Source organism: Phocoena phocoena, chromosome 19 (genome assembly GCF_963924675.1).
Source record: "Phocoena phocoena chromosome 19, mPhoPho1.1, whole genome shotgun sequence".
Lineage (NCBI taxonomy): Eukaryota > Metazoa > Chordata > Mammalia > Artiodactyla > Phocoenidae > Phocoena > Phocoena phocoena.
In genome coordinates this window covers 24070035-24085582 of record NC_089237.1, presented here as the reverse complement: position 1 = coordinate 24085582, position 15548 = coordinate 24070035, and the positions used below count along the sequence as shown (strand labels likewise).

General features: G+C 57.6%; 1 protein-coding gene across 2 annotated transcripts; it reads right to left on the bottom strand.

Annotated features, from left to right (window-relative positions):
- Nucleotides 1–1839: 1839 nt before the first annotated feature.
- On the bottom strand, nt 1840–7439 carry DLX4 (distal-less homeobox 4). 2 transcript variants are annotated; one of them, XM_065897616.1, is made up of 3 exons: nt 7024–7439; nt 3361–3626; nt 1840–3020 (listed from the first exon to the last, which is right to left on the bottom strand). In XM_065897616.1, exons 1-3 carry the CDS (start codon nt 7286–7288, stop codon nt 2778–2780), a joined length of 774 nt encoding a protein of 257 aa, XP_065753688.1. In that variant the 5' UTR covers nt 7289–7439; the 3' UTR covers nt 1840–2777. The 2 variants fall into 2 exon arrangements, with proteins under 2 accessions (XP_065753688.1, XP_065753689.1); XM_065897617.1 differs by having other exon boundaries at nt 2778–3020; nt 3430–3626; nt 7024–7288.
- Nucleotides 7440–15548: the final 8109 nt, after the last annotated feature.

Genomic DNA, 15548 nt, shown 5'->3' with positions numbered 1-15548 from the left:
CATTTCATCATCACGACCGCACTGGGAAGCAGGTCCTATTAGTGTTCCCATCTTAGGGGGGAGAGAAAGGAGGCGGAGAGAGAGGTTAAGTAACTTTCCAAAAGTCACACAGAAGAGCAGGACTCTTTGGAGGCCAAAACCCCAGTTCTAAACCATTCAGTAGTGTCCCCCCTGCCTTACTGACCCAATTTTCCCAGAGGGGTGTCCTCACAGGAAGAAACCACAGCCTCCCTTTCTGCAGCTCCAGTGGTATGTGGGAAGGGAATGGGGTACCTCTTCCACTGGGGTTCATTTCCATCAGCAGTCAGGAGCCCAGGGAAACAGGACCAGCTCCCAAGTGGACAAGGGTTCCTGTTTCCCCTGAAAAGGGAGGATGGATGGGTGTAGGGAAGAGGGGGCACCGTCAGCTCAGCTGGCCGCTGGCTGGAAGAGTAATTACACTCCTTCTGCTACTGAAGTTTACAATCTGGGCTGTTGTTTTAACGATGCGACTCTTGTCGGGCTGTCCAATTAATCTCGCCTTTGGAGGTTTTCCGAGATGGAGCGGTAGATCTTATCTCAGGTCTGTGGAAAGAAGAGTGCAACCTGCCGTGGGAGGGAACAGCTGCCTTGAGGACCTGTGGCCTTCAGAGAAGACCCAGAGGAGGAATCTGGGGCTGGGACTACCAAGAGAGCCGGTGGAGATGGGGTGGGTGGCGAGTGGCAGGAGAAGGCATCGGTGGGGAGGAAGAGGAAGGCGTTTCTCTTCCTGACATCCTCATTCCTCACTGCTCCTAGAGCTTGTCTTTGACCCACCCTGTGCCATTTGCCACCCCCAGGAGACCCCTCCATGTGTATTTTGGGGAATGGGGGTGGCCGCTGACACATAACAGGGCCTAGGAGGGGCTGATTGCAGCCCTTTTGAGGTGGGGGGCTCCCACTGACTCTCATAACCCCTCTCCCCTACATAAGACTCCAATTTGGGCTTCTCTGTGGCCAGCCTGGGTTGGTGAGAAGTGCCTGGGTGGGCTTTCTAGTTTGCTTGGGAATGGGTTTAGGTATAAGAGGGAAGCTTGACTTGGGAGCTTCTAGTCTGGAACTGGAGGCCCCTCCCCCAAGGCCTCGGGCCAGGCTAGGCTGGATTCCCTGAATTATTTGCAGCCCCTGTCCTCAATTCCCCTGCTGCTGGGTGCCAGGTGCGCGCATGTGTGTGTGTGTGTGTGTGTGTGTGTTGACTATGCCCTCACTGCCCTCTGTACTTCCCTTAGCCTGGCACTTCACACAAGTGGCTGGTCATTGTCTGGCCTCTGTTAGCCCACAGGGTCTGCCTAGGTCACCTTGATATCCCCAGTATCTAACACAGAGCAGCGGCTCTACAAATGTTCGTTGGATGGAGAAGTCCAGTTCCTTCTGGGGTTTTCCTTCTCCTCTCCCTCCTGCTCCCCCTTCCACTAGGTGAATTGGGGCCTTTCCACCCCAAGGAGCTCACTTCTCCCAGGGGAGGACTGGACTGGGTCAGTAGGTGTGGCCTCCCCCAAGGTGAGCAGGTGCTCTCCCTGGGCTGAAGGTGGGCACAGGGGGCTGTGAAGTGCCTGGCTCCCTCCAGAACTGGGCCAGGAGAGAATTTGCTGTGAGGATCACTCAGACTTTGATCGTTCCCTGTATTAGCATCTTCTGGTTTCACACTGGAGTGTCTGAAAATATGGATATTACTAGAACATTCCAGAGCTAGAACCGGATAGCCAGTTAGTGGTAGAGGAGGATCCAGTGCCTCCGGTTCAGTGCTGGAAGGGTCAGGTGGGAGAGAAGAGAAAGCTGAGCAGAAGTCATGAGACGAACATACCTCACAGCCAAGGCCCAGGCTTCTGTACAGACTTTAATCTCTGGATGCTTATGATATGGGGGCTGGTAAGAGCTTGGGGGGCTGCTAGTCAGACTGGTTATAAATACGAGCAGTTCTATTCGACAGAGACAGCTGTGAGGAGCTAAACTGCTGGGCTCACCCCACCTATTTGGGGGCATCTCTACCTACACTTGTCCCCATTCTCCCCAAAGTGTTACCCTGCTGGCTTCCAGAGAGTGTGTGCATGTGGGTTTGTTTAGGTATTAGGAGTAGGAATCAGACTCTTAATAATAAATACTAGATGGGTAATTGGGTCCATTATCTACTCATAGTGGGTAGACATGGGGAAAAGGGGCTTTTTTAGGAAGAGGGTAAAAATTACCCATAGGTGCACAAAACTCTGCTCCATCCCAACTACATCAGAGGATGGTGAGTAGGTGTCTCAGTTACGGGGGGAAAAATCAGGAAAAATCAGTGGGTGGGTCTCGATGGCGGTCAACTTGGAGACTCTGGGTGTCCACTTCACTTCTGCTTTTACGCACCCGTGGGTTGGGCAGGGCCCAAGGCACACAAAGAGAAAAAACACTCAGTGTTTGTTGCTGGTTGAAGCCCAGGCTGTGGTGGGACTGCAGTCCTTTCAAGGAGGAGTGGCAAGACTAGGGGTCCTGGGAAGTCTGAACTCCAGCCAATGAGTCTCTCTCCAGAGCCTCTGACCAGCTGGAGGGAAGGTGTCCAGTCCTTGGTGGTGGTGGGGGGCAATGGCCAAGGCTGTCTGGGTTATGAGGCAAGGAGGAAAGGACTCCACCCCATCCTTTTTCTCCTCTACCTCCTCCTCCTCCTCCTGAGAAAACCCATCTGGGTCTGGCTTCCTCCTGGCCCAGGAGGGGTGCAGGTGGGCTGGGTCCTGCCTGGGCGCTATAGGAGGGCTGGGAGCCTGACCTGCACTTCCCCAGATTCACATCATCTGAGGTGGAACCAGGACATCAGGGGAGTGATGCTGATACCAGGCTCCGAAGTTGTTGCCATAGCCACTGGCGGGCAGGGCCCCTGCCTTGGGTAGATCCCAGGGGGATGGAAGGGGTGGGGAACAGGGAGACAGGGAGGGGGACCTCCCAGGGAAGTCCCCTTCCTGTCTCCCAGAGTTCTGCTTCAGGAGCTTCTTGTACTTGGAACGTTTGTTCTGAAACCAGATCTTTACCTACGGGGAGAAAAGGGGAAAGAATGGAAGGTCAGGAGGACTGTGCCTGTGGAAGGGAGTGACGAAGGGAAAGGGACCCCGCGGGAGGGAGCCGTCCTGGGAGAAGAGCAGAAGTTGGGAACATCTGCTCCAGCCCTCCATAAGCTCCTGAAGGCCCTGAGTTCCTGCATCTGAGTTAGAACACAGTTCTCCCAGTCTGGGTACCCTCCTCTACCCTCTGAATCACCGCCCTACCTCCCCCGCACCCCCCCGCACACACCTTTTAACACATTCCCCCAATTTCCTGGGGGCCAGCTAGAACTGTGAAAACAGGGCTTGGGGGCTCATGAGTCGTTCACACCCGAGGGTGAGTTCCCAGAGAACACACTTGGGGAGGGCTAGCAGGCAGGAAGGATGGGACTGGCCCCACCTGTGTCTGGGTGAGGCCAAGCTGCGCGGCCAGCTGGGCCCTCTCGGGCAGAGCCAGGTATTGCGTGTGCTGGAAACGCTGGTTCAGGCGCTGCAGCTGCAGACTCGAATAGATGGTCCTCGGCTTCCGGAGCTTCTTGGTCGAGGCCTGCGGGCGCCGCTCCGAGGGCTCCGGGGACAGCGGCGGCTTCTCCGAGTCTGGGGGGCGGCCCGAGACGATGTGTGCACGCATAGAGGGGCTGACGCGCCGTCTCACGGCTCATCTGCATCTCGTTTGCATTCCGGCCACGGGTTAGCAAAAACTTGGGCTTGGGGCTCTGCCCTTCTCTACCTTCCGCTCCACCCTCCTTTCAAACCCCACACGTCCACTGTGTGCCACGTGGGACTAGCCGCAGTTCTTGCCCTCAGGGAGCTCCCACTCTTAACGCTCATGTGTCCCTAAGGGGGACAGCGTCACCGGCCGGAGCGAGGGTCGGGGCGGCGCCCAGCGGCGGGATGACAGAGTTCAGCCGCGTGCGGTGGCGCCAGCTTGGGGCGGGGCGGGGAAGAAGGGCTGGGTCGAGGGCTGGGCTGAGGCCAGGAGAGCAAGGGGGAAGGGCGTTCCGGACTGGGGGGAACTCAAAAGCATTGTTCGGAGACCCGAGACAGTGTCTGCGTGGCAGCCTCCCCGCTGCCGGAAGAGGGGTGGTCAGAGGGGCCCGGCAGAGTGGGCCTTGAACGCCAGGATGAGCAGCCCTCCCAGCTTCAGAGTATGGAAAGTGCCCCAGGGTTTGCCATCACCTCCCCTATTGTAAGGGCCTCCCTCTCCTGAGACACAGCCTCCAGAAGAGTGACCATCTCTTCCATCCGCCAAGGCTGGCTGGCTAGAGTAGTGGCTTTCAGGGGCCCTAGAAGCCCGGTGGTGCAAGGCAGCCCCCTCCTCCGCCCGGCCGCACCCACGGAGGGGTTCCCGGCTAGCACGGAAGGTGACCGGGGTTCGGAGAGAGCGCAGCGCCGGCAGCGCAGGCCCTCTGGGTCGCTGCTGGATCGCGCTTGCGGTGCCGCCGCGGGAGATCTGGTCACCTCCTGCCTCCCGGCCCAGCCTCTTGAGGAATCTCGGTCTGGGAACAGCTCGGCCCCGGGATGGGGGTGGGCGAGGGGTTCCCCTCTTCCGATCCGGGAGGCCCCAACTACGCCACTCTACGGGGACATTGGGACCATTCGTGTAGAGAGCAGTGTTGGGGAGGACGGAGCGGCCGAAATGCCCGCGGGCTTAGGGTTCGTTGCATTCCTCGCAGGGCTGCCGGCCGACCTCAGTCGACAGAGCGCTGCGCCCGGGTGCCCAGACGCAGCGGGGGTCCGACCGCGTCCCCCACCCCCTTCCTCCGGTCGGGCTCACCCCGCACTTAAGGTTCCACGCCCTCGACCGGCCACGGTGACCCTGTGCCTTCACCTCCCCCGCATCCCTCACCCTTGGCCTCAGGCGCTGCGGGCTTCTCAGATCCACCCCCCTCGACCCCCGCCTCAGCCAATTCCCAGAAAAACCGTTGGGTTTCCGCTCCCGCCCGCGCCTGTCGGGCCTCCCCTGCTTAGACCCGGCTGCTCGCCGCCCCGGCGACCACTCGTGCCTCTCTGGCTGCGTGAAACAATTCGGACCGTGAGGCAGAGCTAGCGGGGAGCCTACCCCAGCTGCTAAGCTCTCAAAGCCCTCCGCGCCCTAACTCTGCCAGCAGACACCCCCCAGACCCTTCCCAGTTCCTTTCCCGACAGCTGCTTTCTCCACAGCAGTTGCAGAAGTCACGACTGGATCTGCCCAGGTCTTGATTCAGGAGCCCAAGGGCCTCCCTTGGACCATAGCGGCACCTGCCTGCTCATCGGGGTGGTGGCACGCAGCTCACTTGGAGCCAAACCTCTCCCTGAGGCTGGGGTGGACAAGAGTGGCGGCAAAAGGAAGACCCCCCAAGCCCTCTCTCACACCCCAATCATTTAATCTAGAGTGAGCCCAATGCCCCAGTTTCAGTAGGTAAATGCTATAATCTAATCTAAGGACATGTGTGGTTTTCGTTGGATCCGGGGAAACTTTGTAAAGAAAAGGAACCTTCCGCTCTCTTGTCCTTAAACCAAGAAAAGGGAAGGCAAGAGTGTAGAAGACAGGACTGAAAATGCCAACCCCAATTCCAAGAATTCTCTTAAGGACAAAGTTATCTTATTCCCACCCCACTAAACAGACACACACGCACACACAAATGTACCACATTAGCATATACCGAAGAGAAGAGGCCAAGGGATTCGTTTTTTAGAAACTAGATCATTTGTAGAAACACCCCCTCCCCAACTGCTCCTCTTCCAACCACAGACCCAGAAGCGGGAAAGAGGCAGCCCCAGTTCTAGCACAGAAGGCAGTTAACTTTTGGGGGCTTTGAGGAAGTTCCCTAAAATCCTCTTTTCTGGCAAGCGCCAAGCCTGGAAAACAGTCTGTGTCCTTGACCCATGCACACCCTTTCTTTGGACCTCAGTTTGCCCATCTCTACATTAAGAAGCTCCTAAATCTCTAGGGTCACTTCTGGCTCTGATGTTTATGAACTCATATGTCTCAGCAGAGCAACAAGGGAAGGGAGGGAGACATCTTGGTCCTGGCTGAGTCCGGCTAAGTCACCCAGTGGATGTGCATCCTTAGAGGAAACTGTGCCAAGGACAATTGTGGGGTAATTAGGTGGGGACAGGGAGTGCAGGGGAACTGAGCTCTAAACCCAAGCCACTACAGATGGATGTATGTACTGTGTTGCATGGGTACAGCCTGTGCAAGGCCCAGGACCAGGAAGACTAGCCAGCTCCCTGGCTTCTTTGAGGCCTTCCAGTGAGCGCTTTCTTAGGAGCTCAGAGTTGCTCCAGGCAATGTAACTGGGGCCTGACCTACCCCAAAGGCAAGGGATGGAGATAACAGGAATGGCCAGTTCCTTTGGCTGGAAGGCTGAGATCTACTAGGAGAGACTGCCTGACCCACCTGTGGCTACATTCTTAGAACAATGGGTAGTAGGATTTAGCCTCAGATTCTACCAGGTCAGCTTTTGGTCTCGGTCTGGCACATTCGGGTGCCAGCTGGGGAGAGGGGGAGGGGCCCCGAATAAACCCCCACTTCTACTGCCCTCCAGCTGGGACCTGATTTCTACTTATCAGGCTGTGGCTTGAGCACTGCTTTATGAGACAAGAACGCGGAGAGGGGCGACATGGAGGAGAGAAGGAGTGCATGATGGAGAGAATCCTAGGGAAGGGGCTAGGCACCTACACCCACATCTGGATTGTTTCAGTTTTCCGTTATAAGTAGGTACACAACCCTGCTGCTCCAAGGGGGTGGGGTAGGGAGCCCTGCCACCCGCCTTCACATAACTGCAAATCGAAACCAGGTCGGTCTTGAAAGGAGACCTAGATCAACTCGCCCCCGCCCCTCCCCCCTGTCTCCCGCCCCATCCCTTCGCCCTCCCCCCAACCCCAGATCCCGTGGAATCTGAGTAAGGTCTGAATCCCGCCAGCTGCGCCCAACCAGGCGAGGGCGAAGTTCAGGGGCTCACTGGAGCAGGACCCCGGAGGTGGGAAGAGCCGCTGCGGCCGTACTTACCTGGCTCCCGCTCTTGATGAGACTGCTGAGACGGCGCCGTGGGTAGCTGGCAGGGCAGGTAGGAGTCTCCGGGGGTCGCCGGCCCAGGGCAGGGATAGGGCAGGACGTGGCCATACGGCCCAGAATAGGGCAAATCGGAGGCGGCTGCGGTTGCGGGGGACAGGCCAAGCTGGTAGGCAGCCACTACCGATGGGACGGGGGCGATGTCCGGGAAGACGGCTTTGGAGGCGTCCGGGCCAGGGAGCGGGCAGGGCAAAGAGGTCATTGCGGCCGGGGCCGGGGCCGAAGGGCCTAGGCCATGGCCCCGCACGGAGTCCGCTCCCTCCGCCAACTCTCTCTTTTCGGAGCCTCGGGCGTTGGAGCCCCCAGTCAGCCTCCCCCACACTTATCCTGGGGAAAGTGTCTCTCTGCGCCTCATCCAGCGGAGAGCGCGCGCCTGGGAAAGGGGTTCCGGGGGGTGCCCCCCATGGCTTTTCCCCTCCCCCCTAAATCCTCCCCCCCCCCCCCCCCCGCTCGCTCTTGGCTTCGGTTCCCGGGACCCGACGGGGTCCCCGCCCACTTAAACGCCGCGGATTGGCTACCACACGCGGTGACCTCATGGAGGGCTGCAGCCGGGGCCCGCCCCTCCGGGGCAGCCCTGGGTAGGGAAATTCAGAACCGGGAGATGGGAGGAGAGCGGTGCGCACGGCCCAGGCCCAGCCATCTCGGAATCAGCTCCGAGAGGGATGCCGGGGTTGCAAGGCGATTGGGGCAGTCCGATCATAACCGCAGAAACGCAAGGAAGTTGACAGGGCCGCGAAGCCTTGGCGGAGGCGCTGCGGCTGCGGGGGCACAAGGAACCTGCGGTCGCGCTCTCCGACTCTGGGGGATCTGCGCGACGGTTGTGATCCCGCCGCCACGGACCTGCAGAGGAGTCGAGACCAGCCAGCTAGCCCCGCAGCTTATTCAGCGCGTCGGAATGCGTCGCTGCCGAGCGCCGGCAGTTTGTTGGTAAACAGATGCCGGGTCGGAGGCGGTACCGCCCGGAGCCCAGCCGGCCTGCACGCGCGCGGCGCGCACACGCCCGCAGGGCGCCCTTGGCCTGGCACGCCGCGACCGCCGCGATTGAGCCTCACCGCCCCTGTCGCTTCCGCTTCCGGCAGGGGCCAGGGTTTGGTTGCGACACCGCAGCTCCGCAGGCCCCCGAGGCCGAAGGAGGGGTCCGCCGTCTGAGCTTCTGCCAGTGCGGCGCCCCGCCTTTCCTGGCGCCGCTTGAGACTGAAGCCTCGCACGAAGCCGGACAAAATCCGAAAGTGGGAGGCAAGTCCAGTTTGATGGCTCCTCGGAGGGCGTAGGAAATACGGCAAGCCGGGCTCCGTGGCCAAATCTTCCAGTCTGTGTACAGGGCTTTCCTCTAAGATCTTGGTGGGTGGGTGTCTCTGTGGCCACAGATACACAACTACACAGAGACTCCATTCAAATACAACAGATGCACTAGCGTTTACCAGCACACAGGTGTCTACAACGATGTTCACATTAGCATCCCTCCATGAACAGAAGTTCATTTATGGATCTGCAAATGCAGAGCACAGACTGTGGTGTGTACACACCTACACACCCAAAGATGAATAGCAACACCCCTGAATAAAAGCACTATGGTTGTCTTACACAGACCCACGACAGACCCAAACTGTTGGTGCACGCTCTAAAATACAGAAAACCCAACCATATAAACATTTATGTACTTGTATGCATCTTAGGAGAACACCAGTCCACACACATTTAGGCTGCTCCATGTTAGCGGACAGTTACCCCGCCCAGAAACCTGTCAGTCCTCACAGATTCCCCAACATACATACAAACCCTCTGTCACTGGAATGTGCAGATAATTCGTGTTTGTACACACATGTGCTCTCGTTATCAGGGTGCAGAGTGAAGGCAGCAGTCTTAGAATTGGGGAGTAGGAGAGGACAACAGAGAAAGAGGGAAGCTTAGAAGAGTAAGAGAAGGCACTCGGGGGTGGGGGTAGCCAGGAGAGACAGAGAGATTTGGAAGGGTGTGCCGTCAAGTGTCCTGAGGGAAGGAAGAGCAAGTCGGCATCAAATTGGATGCCCTGCTGGAATGTATAGAGGTGAATTTTCCCAAGAAACCACTCCTCTGGCACCTGACTCTGAGTCCTCTCGCCTGAAGTCTTGGAGCTTCAGGAGAAGGAACTCTGTGAGGGAGCCCCCTCCCTGGATATCTGGAACCCACTTCCCTCTCATCCAACAGGGTGTGCAGGGTTTGCACGGTTGAGAAATGCTATTTCCACGTGGGATCACCCTTCCCCCTTTGTTACCCAACTCTAGCCATGCCACCACCACCTCCTTAGAGCTGGGGCTAAGAACTTACAGGGATATCACCTTCCAAATCTTCCTTCCTGCCACCACCATTTTCCTCTGGAGAGAAGCAGCCACACAACAGTTCCGTGATGGGTTTCAAGGACTGCATTTGAGCATGCACCAAAGGAAGAGAACGCTCTCTGAGGTGGGGTGGGCCGTCAGGGAAGCTTTCACAAAAGAGGTGCTTTTGAGGTGGAACTTAAAGTTTGGGTTGCAGGACTCTTCCTCCCAGGGCCATGTACACAGAGTCCTTTCCATGCTAGACCTAGCAAGAAAGGGCAGGGTCAGCTTTTCCAGAGGCCCCTAAAGCAGTGACTTTGGGCATCCTCCAAAGCCAGGCGACCCATAGTGAGAGCATCTCCTAAGCTCAGGGGGCGTGGCTGGACTCATGCAGGATCTTCACTTCCACGTACCAGTAGGAAACATCCTGCAGCCCTCTAGAATTTATGAAGCACGCTCACAGCATACAAGCCTTGTGTATCTTCACCAAAAACCTGTGACGTGAGTACTGTTATTATCCCCAGTTTACAGATGAGGAAATCTCTGCTTCCATCACCACCTCCCTCTTCAGGGCTCCCTCTTCCCACATGCTGGAGGGTGTGGGGCTGCGACACCTCTTTGGGAAACTTCGTGGTCTCCTCAGATGCAGAATCCCCAGGGAGTGGTCCCCTCCAACAGGTGCCACATCTCACCAACTTTGGAGACTGGAGGGACAGTGGGGAAAGGTGGAAGGGATAGGCACGGGGGCTAGGAAGGGCTGTAAATCTGAGTTTGATCAGAAGGAAAGGGAGGGCGAGACTGAGAGGCCTGAGGCCTGGGTTCCCATCCCAGCTCAGCCACGAGCTGGCTGGCTGTGATAGCCTGGGTCAGCCATTTACAGTCTCTCAGACTTATTTTATCCAATAAGATGAGGGAGCTGCGCTCAAGACCTCCAAGCCATTGTCATTTGCTTTAGAATGAATTGCAAAACCCAAAATCCCAAAACATAATAAAACCAAGATGAAGGAGAAGGGGGAGTTGGAGGAGGGGAGGAAGGAAGGCAGGCAAAACATAGGAACTGTCTCCTGTCACTACCAATACCTCAACCCACTGTTTGTCACAAAAGCCAGAAGTGGCTCTCCCAGCTCTTTCTCATGCGGGTCTTCTCCCTTAGCGAAAAGGGGCCAGCTTGGAGAGCCCCAGCACCGAAGTGAGGGGCTGGGAGCCGACAGTGAGGCGGGGTCCCGAGTGGGGGACACGGCGCCGCCGAGGTCTGGGGAGTCAGCCGAGGCTCGTGAGTGGACGTGAAAGAGCCGTGCGGTGCACGGTGGTTTGCAGGCTCTTCGCAGCCGCCCGGCAAGCGCAATCCCACCCGATTCGGTATTGATTCTTGGCTCAGAATAAGCGCCCAAGGCGGTGGGACGTATGCCTCACTTGCAGTTCCCCCGAATTCGGACTCTGCCCTGAAGACGGGAGCTCCATCCGAACGAGTGCCCCTTCCCGACACCCCAGACACCTGGTGGGTTCAGGGCTCACAGCACAGTCCCTGGACTCGGTACCGGACGGACCGCGCGCTTCTGAGCAAAGTGGGGGGCGTTTGCGAGGGGAGCCGGGCGTCAGGTCTGCAACCTGGTGCAGGCTCTCCACGCAGCACCTGTGTGGATCTGCCCTGGGGAGTAGTTTCCATCGCGACTCCAGTCCAAGGCCCTTGGCGGCCATTGCGGGATTATCAGCTCCCTTTCTCCTTCATCCCACACACTGACCCCCGAAGGAAATTTTAGGTTAGTTTCGTCTGTTCTCCGTGGAATTTAAGTACGATTTGTCGGGGCTCTCGTAGTAACTCGGTTTGGGGAAACTTTGTGAATAATTCGGTTTGGCGGGGATGGGGGGGATGAGGAATCCTTCCTCCGCTGGGCGGGGAGCGAGGTGGTTAAGGACCCACCCTCTGTGAGGCCCACGAGGCCGCGGAAGGGGCAGTCTGTAGAGGCTCGCGAGCTCCGCCACACACACACTCGGATTTGACTCTTCCTGAGATGTGGATGAATTGTTGTCTCTTTTGTCCTTCGTGATGGAGCAGTGAATGAGCGCTGGCGCGGGCGGGGCGGCATGCTGGCTCCTGAGGTCACACTGCCCGCCCCGCCGCGCTCCGGGTGCGCTCACGTCCACGCTCCCGAGAGCTGTCTCTATGATTGTCGTCCCCGCCTCATTTTCCAGATCACCTGGGAGAAGCTCCCAGGAAGGGGGAGGGGGAGGCCTTGGGGTCAGCGCCACCTCGAGGTCCGGGCATCGCTGGGCAGGCGGGCTCCGCACGAGGGTCTCCGGCTGACTCGGTCTTCAGCCACTCTCCCCACGTCTTTGCTTTATTTCCAAATTTCACACCCGCTCCGGGAAACGTCTTCAGCTGGGGTTTGACTGAGACTTTTAAAGTACACACATATATAAAGTCACCAAACACATAAAAAACAAAACAAAACAAAATCATTAACCACTCTTGGACCAAATAACTCCCTACCCCCCCCCCCAAAAAAAAGAAAACGGTTAACAACAACAACAGCAAAAAAAAAATGGAGAGGTTTTGAAGATGCGTTAGAGGCGCTGCCCTCAGCGATGAAGGAGCCATGCTCCTGGCTTTGGCCCCGGCCCCGCGCGGGAGCGGGAAACGGCCGGCTGGGGAGCGCGGGAGTTCTGGGCGGGTGTCCCAGAGCCGGTCTCGTCTGGCAGACAGACGGCGGGACGGCGCGCCGGATGCCCGCGGGGAGCGCGGAGAGCTGGCGGGAGGCCCCAAGGCCAGCCCGGCTGCAACGAATTCGCGCGCCCGGGAAGAAGGCATCTCGGCCGGTTTCTCCAGACCTTTCCAGACCCCTGTACAGAAACTAGGGCGTTCCGCCAGTCTCCGTCGCCCGACCCCGGAGGGAAGCCGCTGGTAGGACGTGGCTGGAAGGGGAACGAGCCTCTAGAGAGCACCGACGAAGAGGGTGCGTGCACGGGCGCACACCGACACACACTCCCATAACCCAACAGCCGCAGCGCTCACCCCGCAGGCCACCACGCCACACCAGCAACACACACACAACCACATCACGCCCACCACACAGGCACACGCGTGTTACTCAGTCCCATCCCTCTGGACCCCCTGGATCTGGCGGAAGGTCTAAGCAGTGGGGTTATTGGTTTCACTTTCTGACTCCGGGACTAGACCCTTTTCAGGTCCGGAGTGTTTTTCTTTCATAAGAAAAGGGTAGGTCCTGTCGCCGCGTCTCATCTGGGCTGCCGAGTCAGGGAGAAGCGGGACAGCCTTACCTCTGCTGGGCCCGGCCTGGGAGAACGAGGGGGATATTGCCTTGGGGGGTGGAGCGGGACCGTCACACGGTCGCCGCAGTCGCACCCGCACCCCCAAAGTGAGAGAAATAATCACAAGTACCAAAAATACCCCCCAAAACCAAACTCCGCAGCCTGGGTACCACCGCACTAGGCTCCAGGTGTCAGGCCTGGTGTGGGGGGAGGGTGGACGAGGTGGGAGGGTGAGAAGCAGCTCAGTCCCTGCCCCACTCTTCCCGGCTCTTCCAAACCCTGCCGCACCCGCCACAGCTAAGGGGAGCAGGGGCACGAAGCCGAGAGGAGGAGCCCGGCCCACTCCCATCTGTTCAAGGACGGGGAGGGGGCTCGCGCAGCTACTTCCGCCCACATCTACCCTCGTCGTCAATCACCCTCATTAATTCCCGTTGGAAAAGGATCACACACTAGAGGCTCATCACCTGCTGCCTGGAAAAGGCTGGAGGACACAGAAGTGGGCAGAGAGGGGGAGGGGTTTGTTCTTGCGGGACGGGGTGGGGGCTGCACTGGTCGTGGCCTCCAAGGGGAGCTGAACTGAGCTGAGTTATCCTTTCCATCTTCTGGGTCCAGTTTGCCCCTCCCCTCCCCTCTCCCCTCCCCTCCCCTCTCCCCTCCCCCCTCCCCTCCTCTCCTCTCCCCTCCTCTCCCCTTCCCTCCCCTCCCCTCCCCTCCCTCCCCTCCACTCCCCTCCTCTCCTTTCCCCTCCTCTCCCCTCCCCTCCCCTGAAGACTCCTCTCAGCTTGTGAGCTGACCAGCACCTGTCCTGGCCCCACCTTGGCTGAAGGGTGGCTCCCAAACTCTGGGGGAGACAAGCCCTCCCCAGCCCAGGTTCTGGTTGGAAAGTGCCCCAGAACTAGTGGGGAGGAGGAAGCTCAGCCCCACTCCCCAACTACCGGCCAACCCAATAGGGCACCACTACCTTAGTTGCTTTCCACAGGAAAGGGGTGGGGGAAGGCCAAGTAGTGGTTCTCTGGCTGTGGGAGACACTGGGGGATCCAGATGGAGGCACTGTTCCTGAAAATGCATCTAAGGAACCTTCCGGAGCCTTTGGGGGATAAGACGAGCTTGGGTTATCTGAGGCCCTTTGTCTTCGGTAACACAATAATGATGATAGCTTCAGTGTTTTCTTACTCCAGACACTATGCTAAGCCCTTACGTGCATGATTTTATTTATCACACAGATTCTGTGAGGTAAGTTTCCATATTATCCCCACTTTACAGAGGAGGAAATTGAGGTACAAAATGGTTGAGTCACTTGTCCAAGCTAGCATTGTAACCCAGGTCAGCTTGTCCTCTTAACTACCATGGAGTTGTCTTACCTGAAGAAGTACCGCTCAGCAAGGGCAAGAAGAAGGGCCGAGGAGGGAGAGGGGAACCCAGGAGGTGAATGCCCTCTGTGGAATGGTGGTAGGAGAAGTAATAATGTCAGTAATGGCTGAGAGTTACTGTGGGCTTGTACACTATGCTTTAACATGCCTTTCCTCGTTGAAATCTTCAAACAACCCTGCAAGGGAGTCCTATTACTATCCCTCATTTTACAGAAGACGACACTGAGGCACAGAAAAGATATGTGTAGGGTCTACACCCACTTGGTTGGAAGGCAAGGAAGAGATTCCACACCGTGGAGAGCCTCCAACGCCGCCAACCAAGAGCTTACGATGGGCCTGTGGACAGAGGGGAGGACCGAGATGGGAGCCGAGGGGCTTCCCAGGAGCAGCTTGGGTATGAAGTAGGCTGGGAAGGGAAGAGTCAGGTGGCAGAGAGCCCAGTTAGGAGGCTGTTGCAAATGGGTCGTGTGTGAAGTGAGGAGGGTGGACTCAGAGGCTTGGTGGCAGAGGCGATGGAAAGGAGGGGACATGTGAGAAGGGTTGCTCTAAGACAAACTCTGCTGGGCCTGGTGACTACTGTAGGGGAAGAGGGTAGAAGCAAGCATGACTGTGAATTTCCAGGCCTGGGCAACCAGAGGAGCCTGGGGAAGAAGCCATGTGTTTAGTTCAGAGATTCAGGCATTTGATGGGTGGACGGACCGTGGACCGACATTCTAGGTTTGGGTGCTCCAGTGGGCAGCCAGCCATTCTGGTTTCCCTCCGTGCCTCTGCACAGGTGTATTTCCCCAGGGCCCTGCCAGGGTGCATGGGTGAAACTTACATATATGCAGATGTATGCATATGAGAGTGACCCAGCCTGGACCCAGAACCAAGAGCCAGGGGAGGAGGAGGGCTGCCCTAGCCCTGACTCACCCTCTGACATGCTGCCTGGAATGCCACCTCCCCAGCTGAGCTTCCTGCAACTTGGGGAACTTGCTCCTGGAATCATACTAAGCTCAGGTCCAGAAGATCACAAGCCCAGAAGACTGGGGGTGCTGAGGTTGGGGACTGTCTAAATCAGAGTAAGGCTTTATTCTGAGCCCTCTTTGCCAAATGGCGGCAGGAGGGGAGAAGACAGGAAAAATACCGGGGTAATATGACCTTTATAAGCATAAACGCACATGGCAGTCCCTAAAGCATTTTCACATCTATAACTTCCTTGGGGCCTCATAGTAACTTGTGAAGTAGGTCGTTTATTAGGCCCATTTTACAGATGAAGACACTGAGGCCCATGTCGTGAAGTGCCTTGCCAGGGAAAACCTGGCTAATGTGTACAGAGCTGGATTTCCAGTCCAGGCCTCTGACTCTTTGTACTGCTCAAGGTTTGGTGCTGTGTTGAGGGAAGAGGAAGCTAATTCTGGAGTCTGAGGCTTCTTGGGGACCTGCTGACCCTGAAGTACCCAGGTAGCCTCTAAATCCTCTCAGTCCTCAAGAAGTCCTCGTTGAAGAACTAACTCCTTGTTAGTAAGATTTCGTCTTTGGACCT